We start from the raw sequence: 11,222 nt of genomic DNA, 5'->3' as shown, positions 1-11,222 counted from the left end.
AGCACACATGTCAGAGTGGATGGGGACTGCGACTGCAGAAGGATGTATGTATCCATAGCCCCAGGGCCAACATAAGGGTACCCAATTAGGGTGAACTGCAGAGGTCTGTTGCTGGGCAGGTATGTTTTGAGAGCAAGGAGGAAAGATGCAACCTACCACAACCTCCTAGCCTGCTCTTCCTATTATTTTCCATCAAGGTCGTACTGCGCTTAGCTGAGCAGTAACCCCCTCCACCCCACAATCTAGCTGAGTGTGTCCCCTGGCCAGGCCAGCAGAGCCGGCTCATTAAGTGACCATTGGAGCTCTCTGTAACTTGCCAGCCAGCCAGGAAGGCGCTGGCCGAGGAGGGGAGCTCTCTGGGGGCCTCTCTTCCCTCTTTCCACCTCCCCTGGCTGATAGCGGCGGTGCCTGCGGCAGAACCTCCCTCTGCAGCAGCCCCTTGCACTTGGCTCGCACTTCTGGGCGCTGTCCATGGTTGCAGCATCTTTCGGCGCGCCACGTCAGGAGGCCGCAGCGGGGCCCTGCGATTGGCGGAGGAGCCCCTCGCCATCCGCCAACACTCCCGCCCCCGCGCCCCAGCCCCGGAGCTCCGGCCCCACAGGCGCGTGCCAGCCAGCGTGCCAGGAGCGCCCTGGGGCTCCCGGGCGTCACACCCACTTTCCTTATTAGGGGAGAGTCGGACGCTCCGAGCGGGCGGCGGGGCTCGGGGTGGGGTGGGGAGCCCTGGGAGGCGACAGCCGAGAGCTCAGCCACAACCTCAGCCGCCTCCGAGCGGTAGGAGGGAGCAGCTGGTCGCTGCGTCCCAGGCGGCCACTTTCCGGGGACCCGGCTCCTCTCGCCCGGGAGCAGATAGTCCTCTGCGCCCTCCGGGTATCTCCGGTCCATACCTTTCTCAACGACATGGAAGAATTTTTGCAGCGCGCCAAGTCTAAATTGGTAAGTTGAGGGCGCAAAGCTGTGTGCGTTGGTTCGCGCGCGCGCGTGTTGATGGGTGGGCATTACAGCAGAGGAGGAAGAAACAACTTTGCCACTTAGTTGTCAGGGAGTGCGGGCTGTCCTCTGGAAAGAATCTCTGCGACTCTGGGGGCTTACACCAGGCAGTCTGTCTCCATAATCCGCCCCCAGAGGCAAAGCGCCGGGTGGGGTGGTGGTGACCTGGTCGAAGCTGGGCGCTGTGTGTCCAGCTCTGATCTCTTTGGCTTGTAGTTGGAGAGACGCATATCCAGTCAAATCAACAGTTTGCCCCAGAAGGCTAGAGGATAAATGGATGTGGTGGTCCTTGCGATAAAAGAGCCCAGACTTCTGCAGATGCAGTACGCTTAAGTGTAAAGGGAAGCTGTGCTTTAGCTGAAGGGGATGACAAAACCTAAATGAGGAAGTGGTAATGCCGACCTAGAGGAATGTGTGAGAATAGCAGTTTACCCGAGCATCCCTTACATGGGGCTTGCTCCTTCCTGGATCGAGTCTCTCTGGGCCCTATCTGTCTCTTGTGGCAGAAGCAGAAGGGGAAAACCTCAACTGTTGCTGTTGCTTTGGGGTTTTCCAGATTATCTGTCTCCTGGAAGCAGACCAGCGTGTTGGCTGACTCTGTTTTACTGTACTGCTGTCCAAACAGTGAAGGGTAATTTCTCAGTGTATACTGACAGTTGCTGTACATTCTGAAACAACAGAGTCTAGCAGTTTCCTGATTCCAAATTGTTTTGGCTCTCCAGCATTGCAGTAATGAGCATAATGGAAATGTTTCTCTTTTGGCACTTAACAAAAAAGCTTTTGCCCATTTGGAAGCAATATCTTTAATGAACACTGAAAGCACCTTTTATAGGCCTGGCATAGGAGGAATTGCATAATTTATGTTGCCTTTAACCTTTAAACCTTCATAAAAGCCAAAATACAAAGTCTGCATTAAGATGACGTCTTAATCACAAGGCACAGTATTTGCAGGGTTTTTTTTTTTTTCTGTAACTCATTTACCCTTGCACAACAAAGGGAGTGAAGATGAATGTGTGATTCTTACAGAGATTTAACTGTAAGTACCCTTTAAAAGACTATTAAAGTTGATTCTTACAGAGATTTAACTGTAAGTATCCTTTAAGAGACCTTTAAAGTTGACTAATGCTAATATAAATACTTTGTTTTCTACCTTAAGCCTCCCAGAGACTGATAATCTGTGGGGATTTCAGAATAGAGGAGGTTTGTGATTGTTTCTGTGTTTACTGCTGACCCTCTTGTGGGTTTACTTGAGCACATGAAGGAAAAAACTGAAATACTTGCATTTCTTTTTTTCTTTTTTTGCATTTCTGATAGTATAACTATGCTCTTTGTTCTTTTTCTAACATTAAGTGAGAAATGATCAAAAAAGATCAATTTTGGCAACTTACTCATTTTTTCCATGGATAAAAAAATGTTGCTCAATCATCACGCAGTTGTAAACTGCACCTGTGTTCCACTCCTGTAACATTTATTTTAATAATAAACATTTAGATTGTGGGGTCTGATGTGAGCAAGCGGTTTGTCTCATTTCCGAAGAGCAATTGCTGAGGTGAAAAATTCCCTGTTTCAGATTAATTAGGTTAAAGTCATGCTTAAGTTTATTTACTGAGTCCTTTCATTAGAGGAACAGTTGCTCTTCATCATTAAAAAAAAGATGACAGGAAAAAGAAGTGATTGTTTGTAATACTATTCCCAGTTTCCTGCTTTAGCTGGAAGACTAATTACTGCTAATTTTATCTTTTTTCTTGTAATAGGTTTTTTGTTAGCGATCACAAGTAATCTTTCATCTTTCGCCACAGTAAAGGTGGTTTGGTCACTTTTAGTGTCACATTTCCCCCCACAAATTATATTTTCTAGATAAATCAAAGTTTTACTTAATATACAACATTCAACTATAGTAGTAGGTAAACCTTTTACTTTAGAGGAGATATATATGTATATATATATTCACTCTTTGTTTAGGAGAAAAAAATTAAGTCAGTAATTATGGCATTCATTTGTGAGAGGTTTATTCACAACAGAATTGTAGGGTTTTAAAAAATTAGGTTAATCCTTTGGGAAACACTTTAGGAAGAAGAAAATTATCATGCTGGTTCTCACCTAGACTTTATTAGACCAGAACTAGATTGAATTTGGTGTTATCTTTAAGCCATTTTCCATCAGAAGTTGATGTAGATTTCTCTCTATGAAACCTAAAAAAATGTCTAATGGGCAGGGATTATTTCCTACCTATTTGACTTCTTTCTTTGATATTCTGTACATATGATATATATCTTTTAATGATTTGAAATAACCAATTCCCTTTTAAAGTCTTAATGTTACCAAACCAAACTTGGGTTGGCTTCCCTGGAAATAGAACTGCATTTTCTTGTACCATAACCCAGTGTCAGTAGATTGGCTTTACTGAGTACAGGGAAGCCAACCCAAGTTTGGTTTGGTAACATTAAGACTTTGAAAGGGAATAAACATGTATAATATCATATAAGAAGTGAATCACCAGTCCAGGTTCGATGCAGGATACAGGAAGCTTGGGGCTGGTGCACTGGGATGACCCAGAGGGATGGTATGGGGAAGGAGGTGGGAGGGGGGTTCAGGATGGGGAACACGTGTACACCAGTGGCGGATCCATGTTGATGTATGGCAAAACCAATACAATATTGTAAAGTAAAAAATAATAATAATAATAATAATTAAAAAAAAAAAACAAATGCAATGTTTATTTCAGGTTCCAAACAAGGAGTCCAGTATTTAGTACTCAAAAGGCCTGAACTCCCCAATAACTTTTAGGGAAAGGTTTTAAAAGTCATGGTGAGGGACAGGGGCATTGTAGGGTACACGATCAACTCATGAGCATTCTTCTGATTGGTTGGTGATGAGGTAATTGGGACCTCACCAGTTTCAGACCTTCTCTGGTTCCAGCCACTCTGGGACCTATGTGCTTGTGGGCAGCATATAGTTAACTTCTACCTGATGGGGGTTTCAGTGTCTGAAAAAGAGCTCAAAGGATATAGCTCAGAATATTATCTATAACTCTTAAGAAGTCCTTGACTTTTTTTAATGGCTAAATTCTTATGATTTTGTCTTGTTTTTCTTTCTTTCTGCATTTTTTTCACTTCCCTGATCAAATTTATTCTTTGGAGCTCAAGGAAGGCCGAGGAGGTTAAAGTTTTTCCTGCAGAGGCAGATGGAGAACGCGGGAGGGGAGGAGTCTGCTCCAGGCAGGCCCTGTAGGGTCTTGTTGTGTTGCATTAACATAACCTCTTCATCACTGGAGCTAGCTAGTTTCAAAGACCAAAGAAATTTTAAATTGTAAAATGGAATTACTGTTAGCCGTAGATAAAATCTCCAATAACCAAAACTTTGGAGAAATTGTTTGTATGCCCTTTCTTCTGACTAGGAGCATTTATTATTCATCTGTCATTGTGAGGAGAGAAGCTCTGCTGTTCTAGGCCAGGCCCTTGGGTGGAGCAGAAATCTTTGAAGTAGAAGGAAGGTTTTTCATTTTTAATCAGGTAGCTTGAAGCTTATTTCTATTGAAATTGGGAGAGTGGTCTCCTAATTCTTTTTTCACCTCAGTTCTGCTAGTCCTCAAACTGAGGCAGATTCAGTTACTTAATCCCATCCGACTTTTCCTTAAATTTACCCTTCTGATACTTCCCCTTCATTCGTGAGAATATGTGGTATTTATGAGAAATGACAAAAGTAAACCTCAAGTATGGCCTAAGAGAGATCACTCTCTTCTGAAGCTCAAATGCTTCTCAAGGGGGCCTGCCTCCTGCCTGGTAAGAACTGGCTTGGGTACCTGCAGTTTCTCTGTAAAACACCTTAGCTGAAGGTGGAGGACAGCAAGGGAAATAGTCACTCCTTCCAAGCACAGTCTCTAGAAGTGGTGCCTTCTTGACAAATAGGGAACTGATTCAGTTATTTTTAAAACAATCAAGACAGTAGAATTAGCACCAGGAGAGCAAGACCCCCCAAGGCAGTAGGGATGGAAATCAAAGGATGATGCTTGTTACCTGGGTTCCCTTCCCCTTAGGAGAACTCAGCTATGTTTCTTTTTCTTTTTTAAAACCAGTATTTATTTTATTATACAGGAGGATGAATATATCTTCCTGTTTTTACTGACCATTTAGAATTTTTTCCCAGTCTATTGAGAATTGTTTTGCAAAGCAAAAGATGATTGTTTTGCAGAGAATTATTTTTCAAAGTGATCCTTCAGTCGCTGTGGTTTATTCCTTTCTAAGTTTCGGCCATCGCAGATCAGCCTGAACAAGTCATTTCTGAGGGATAACCACACATCAGTTCAGTTCAGTCACTCAGTCGTGTCCGACTCTTTGCGACCCCATGAATCGCAGCACGCCAGGCCTCCCTGTCCATCATGCTGCTGCTAAGTCGCTTCAGTCATGTCCAACTCTATGCGACCCCATAGACGGCAGCCCACCAGGCTCCCCCGTCCCTGGGATTCTCCAGGCAAGAACACTGGACTGGGTTGCCATTTCCTTCTCTAATACATGAAAGTGAAAAGTGAAAGTGAAGTCGCTCAGTCGTGTCCAACTCTTCTCGACCCCATGGACTGCAGCCTACCAGGCTCCTCGGTCCATGGGATTTTCCAGGCAAGAGTACTGGAGTGGGGTGCCATTGCCTTAGGTAACCCTTATTTTGAAAAAGTCATTATTTGATCCTCCAGCTATGTTTCTGATCTGGATACTCACTGCTCGAACTAGAAATAAGAGCAAAAACACATTTTCTTTTTCTCCTGCCAGTGCCCTCTTGACTTTTCCACCTGCCCATTCTGAGCTGAAATAGGGACAGGGATCAAATTCCATAGTTCCAGATCTATCTTTACATTTTAGCTGCACTTTCCATTTTCAGTTATACCATTTCTGTAGTGGTATCTTAGTCATTCTTAGACTCTTTCTGTGGTAAGAGAAATTGAAGATGGGGAGGGAATGAGGGCTTTGAGCCCTACCCTGTGATTTGGCAAATGTCCTCCAATGTCATAGTGGTTAGCTCAAAAAAGTGTTCAGGCCAAGACAGCCTTATGATGTCAGTTAATGGTCCAAGTTCCCATGAACTTTGGAGAAAAAGAGGAGCTAAATGAGGAATGAGACCCCTGGAATTCTGACTGGCAGGAAGCCAGGGTCTCTACCCGGGGCAGCCTGGCCGCTGAGCCTCTCCCACTGCCAGACCACACCAGCTGATACAAGTCAAGGGGTGCTCAGGGCTGGGTGTAGCTGCAGCCCTCGTGCCCTAGAGCTGGGTCATGAGCCAGCATTGGGGGAAGTGTCAGCTGCAAGCAGAAGGATACAGGGCACATCAGTATCCCAGAAATGCTGTGGGGAGAGGGTCACTGTCACCGCCAGAGTCTGGGGAATGCATCTGCCCTCGAGCAGTGCCGGCTGCAGGTGAAAGGCTCATTTCTGCAGTGGAAACTGGTCCATATGTGGACTTCTGTAGTAGAAAAATCCTGGGTGACCCTAAATGTCAACTGACACTCTGCTGTGTGGCATAGGGACAAGAAAGCACATTCAGAACTCCAAAGGACCAACCACATCAGAGTTGATAGAGGAGATGAGGTTTCAAAAAAAGAAAAACACTGCAGTGTGTCTGCAGAGGAATCATCTTGATTGGAAATTGAGAAATATATCCTTCCTGACTTCCTTTATAGAAACAAGGTCATATGTATCAATAAAAAGCATCTTTAAAATGAATGTTCCATGCCTTTTAAAGGGCCATGGTGGTAAGGACTAAGAAGGATGGAGATGCTGGTAGAGCAGTTTCATTTGGAAAGCTGAGCTCATTCTGATCACAGACTGCAGGATCAGCTCCCTCCCCATCATAAGCCTGGGCTGGCGCACTTGAGACTGTGCCTCCTGTCAGAGCATTCCCAAGCCTGAAACTCAGGAATCCAAAACACTTTTGCGAATGTGGTGTCACCGCCTTAGGGGCTGATGAGAAAAGAGCCCTTGATTGCCTTAGTCCTAGAGTCAGCTCCATTTCTCACTGCCTGAACTTTCAAATTGGAGAGCTGTGGTTTGTTCTGGCCCCGGGGCCAGAGAATGAGACTTTTTCCGGGTAAATCTCAGAGTAGATTGGTCTTCTCAAAGATAAAGAATTGGTGACTGCTGTTCAGACAGCACCTCGGGTCTGAGAAGGTGCAATCAGGTGAGCAAGGACACTCTTTAATCAGGAATTTGGGGAATATTTTATAACTAGCTAAAAAAGCGACAGCTTTTGTATAACTTGTTTGTTTCTCTGTAGCATTAATTTGGGCAGATATTAGCAATGTTTTAGATTTGGTATATCCCCCTGGGGAGCTCTTGTAAGCAATAGTGGTCTAATGATGGATGGGTCACTCTTCCTTTACATCTACTTCTCCTTAGGGTCCTAGATGAGCAGAGAAAAGGGTGAGGGGTAAACACCTGGGTCTGAGTGAAGGCTGCAAAAGAGGAAAGAAGCTCTGGGACCAGAGAGGTCAAGTGCATGGTGTTGCCTTGGTCACTGATTCTTTTTGAACCCTAGAGTCATGGAGCTTGGAGTCTTTCTTTGAAAAGAAACTGGGAAGGGGCAGGGCTGATGTATTCAGGAGGCAGAATTCACAGGAACTTTGATATGACTGGTGTCCTCTGGGTTTGTGCAATATGCAATCACACATTGCATTATGATTGTAATTGTATTATTACAATATTACATTTGTGCACATTGTAATTATGCACAATCACACATGGCCACCCTGCCACGGGTCCCAGAGTAACCTACTCAAAGTCTCTGGCAACGTTCCAAATCCATTTCTATCTGAGCTCTGTGGCCTTGGGCTTTGGTTTCTAAGGAAAAGTCATCTTTCTTCTTAAGAGCTCTTGGGAGGCTAATTGGGCACTAGATCGCCCTGAAAAATTAGATCCACAAAGGTTGGGTCAGAAAAATTAAGCTGATATTACAGCCTTGGGTTTTTAATCTGAAAAATGAGATAATGATACCAGCTTTGCAGCCTTATCAGAAAGCCAAAATAATGTACCTACAGCCCTCGGCACAGAGCTTGAAACAATGGCTACTTTTGTCCCTTTGCCCCCAAGGTGTCCTTTCCTGCAGTTCCTTGTCTCAGTGAATGTCATTAGTATTTGTCTGGTTTCTCCAACTGGGATCTTCCTTTTCCTCTATCCCTTCCCCACCCACAGTATCTCAGACATCCAGATGATTCCAATGGCCAGCTAGCCAATTGATCCCCTGCAGACTGCTCTCCTTCCCATTGCTGCCAGCCAATGTGAAAGTGTCTTTTATTTCTGTCACATCACTCCCTTAAATCCTTCTTATTACTTCCCATTGCTCTTAGGAGAATAGACAACTCTCTTACCCTGACCCTAGGATCTGACTCATCTGCTGCCCAGCTTCTGCTGGCTCCTTCTCCTGGTTTAAATAACCCCTAACTCTTCTTCAGATCAGGGGAAGATGAAGGGAAAACTTTGCTGAATGACTCCTTTCCACCCAACCTCCCAGTTCATGAGTCTAAGTCAAGGTTTTGGGTGATGTTTTTAGATCATTTATCGTAGCTTGTTATTATATCTCTATTGGGCATGTGTGTTTGATTAATGAGAGTAGGGACCAAGGTCTCTGTATGGATTTGTTCCAGAGACCTGTACTCCAGAACCTGGTGCAGTGCCTGAAGCTCAGTAAATGGCCTTTGTTTGTTTGTGAGAAGCTTTTTTTGGGCAATTAATCATTCCTCATTATCTTTAATTAAGCCCTACGTGAGGGCTAAGTTGCTTCAGTTGTGTCCAACTCTTTGCCACCCTGTGGACTGTAGCCCACCAGGCTCCTCTGTCCCTGGGATTCTCCAGGCAAGAATACTGGAGTGGGTTGACATGCCCTCCTCTAGGGGATCTTCCTGACCCAGGGACTGAATCCATGTCTCTTACATCTCCTGTATTGGCAGATGGATTCTTTACCAATACCACCACCTTGGAAGCCCAGTTAAGCCCAAAGACCTTTCCAATCATATTTCCTAGAGATCATTTGACGCACTGCTCTCTTTAGCTGCCAATCTCTTGTCTCTGTGTTCAGCAATGGTTAGACAGATACTTTTTTCTCAGAAAAGAAATCCATGGTTTGTTGCCTTTGCAATAACAAAAATGTTGGAGAATGGGGAGGCAATGATGCTGCTGTTGGCGTCTTTCACATGAACCACACCAAGAGGACTAGGTTGTCTCTTTCTGTTGGTGATCGCAGCAGAAGATTGTTCAGTTCTTCCCACGGTAGTGACTCTGGTCACCATATACAGGTTACCAGTATCAAACTTGTTGAAATCAGTCATCTTGCCAGATTTGAAATCAATCTCAGTGGAGTCATTCATTTTGGAAGGGAATCAGGATAGTGGATGATACAAGCATCATGGGTCACCAGATGAGGGATTTTTGGTGCTACAAAGATCTTTCTTACTTTGCACAAATTGTACTTGGCTCCTCAGGTATAATTCAGTGAACAACAAAGCCACCCTTGTGTTGCAAATCAGACAGAAGTTTTCCCCTTTCTTGCCAATGCTGGTGACATCCTTAAAGCCAGCAGGTGGGCTGTATCAATTTGGACCTTGCCATCAGTCTTAATGAGCCATTGCATGCAGATCTTCTTTACTTCATTTCCTGTCAGCAAATACTTAATCTGTTCCTTAGTAAAAGATGAGGGGAAGGTACCCTCTCAGCTCGTGGGGACCAGTTGATGGATGAGGAGCAAATGCCCTGGTCAGTTTACTCAGCATTGGATGCTTTGGAGCTGCTCCAGCCTTCAGGGGCTTCTTGGGGCCACGAGTCATGACTGCATGTGTCCCAGTCTTTGAGACCTCATGGACTGTAGCCCATGAGGCTCTTCTGTCCATGGAATTTTCCAGGCAAGAATATTGGAGTGGGTTGTCATTTCTTACTTCAGGGGATCTTCCCAACCCAAGGATCAAATCCTTGTCTCCTGTGTCTCTTGCATTGGCAGGCAGATTCTTTACCACTGAGCCACCAGGGAAGCCCTGAGCCATGACTGTGCTAAGCACAAAAAGGTGGAAGTGTTTTTAGAATGAATGGAACCATAAGATAAAAGCCTTGCAGAACTCATAAGACACTATAGTGGCCAAAAAATGAATAAATGGATAAGCAGATGCAGACTTTTAGAGACCTGAATCTGGAGAAGGGCTGGCCATAGTATATGGGAATTCGGGTTGGTTTACTAGAAGGAGATGAGAAATGTTAAGGTCGAGGAGTGCCATACAGTGATTTTATGTGGTACACACTTTGTACAAAATGTTACTGTAAAATAATGAGCCTAGTTTTTATGCTAATTGCTTGGAATCCGTAAGAATTGGTGGATTAAAGCATGGATGGATTGGAGAGAGGCAAGGAAGGGTATGGGCACTCTGCAAAACCACACTGGGCATCAGTAGACAGAGTGGAACTACTGGAGCCTTAGATCTTCCACTATGTGGTCCAAAGGGGAAAAATTAGACCCCCAATCCCAGCCATTTCACCAAGCTGGCCCAGCTTGTTCTACTGCTTCTGGGCCAGCACTAATGTCATGAGACTAGCAGGGAAGATTTTTCAGTCCTTGATAGGAAAGTTGAAGGCCTTCCAGACTGGCCTCATCAGTCAAATGACATTAAGGCTGTTGCAGGTGTGTATGTACTAAGACAAGAATATCTCTTTCATCCACAGTAATAAAAACACGAAAATGATCACGGTGAATAGGAGAGCCAGGAAGCCCTATTTACATTTTATAGAAACAGGGATGATTTTAATTTGACTGAAATTTGTTGATTATCTGTCTTATCCCTAAGAAATATATTTTTCCGCTTAATACTCAAAACAGCCTTGTGAGGTAGCTATTATTTCCTTTTGCAGTTGAGGAAACTGAGGTTCAGGTGGGCAAGAAGTTTGCCCAAGTTTTCAAGTCAGTAGAGAACAGAGCCAGTGTTTGCTCCCAGGTCATCTGACTACCATTCCAGGACCCACTCCCACATCTGTGTCTTCCCACCAATATCCTGAAACATTTCATTTTCTTTAAATAAAATGCAAGCAACTTGGCAGGTTTATGGGAGTGTTGGGTAGTGAGTTAACTTTGACCCAAGAGAGGTTCATTTCTCTGTTTTTGATTATTTTATATTAAAATATCCTTGGATAATTGACTAATCAATCAATATTATTGAGAACCTACTATGAGAAAGTTATGGTGTGGGACTATCTATGATTTGGTTGAATAAA

The 11,222-nt window shown here is 44.3% G+C and overlaps 1 protein-coding gene across 6 annotated transcripts in view; it reads left to right on the top strand.

Moving 5' to 3' along the window:
* The first annotated feature begins 705 nt into the window (after positions 1-705).
* The window catches only part of PRUNE2 (prune homolog 2 with BCH domain), a 294,221-nt gene continuing 283,704 nt past the window's right edge, over positions 706-11,222 (top strand). For 5 of the 6 annotated variants that reach the window (XM_061425575.1, XM_061425573.1, XM_061425570.1 and 2 more), the window contains exon 1: positions 710-936. In XM_061425575.1, coding sequence (XP_061281559.1) covers positions 901-936 — 36 coding nt within the window. In that variant the 5' untranslated portion in view covers positions 710-900. Of the gene's footprint in view, positions 937-11,222 lie in introns of all 6 variants that reach the window. The other variant, XM_061425576.1, reaches the window with a different exon arrangement.

Source organism: Bos javanicus, chromosome 8 (assembly GCF_032452875.1).
Source record: "Bos javanicus breed banteng chromosome 8, ARS-OSU_banteng_1.0, whole genome shotgun sequence".
Taxonomy (NCBI): domain Eukaryota; kingdom Metazoa; phylum Chordata; class Mammalia; order Artiodactyla; family Bovidae; genus Bos; species Bos javanicus.
Note: the sequence above shows the minus strand (reverse complement) of the source record. Positions and strands in the feature narration are given on the sequence as shown.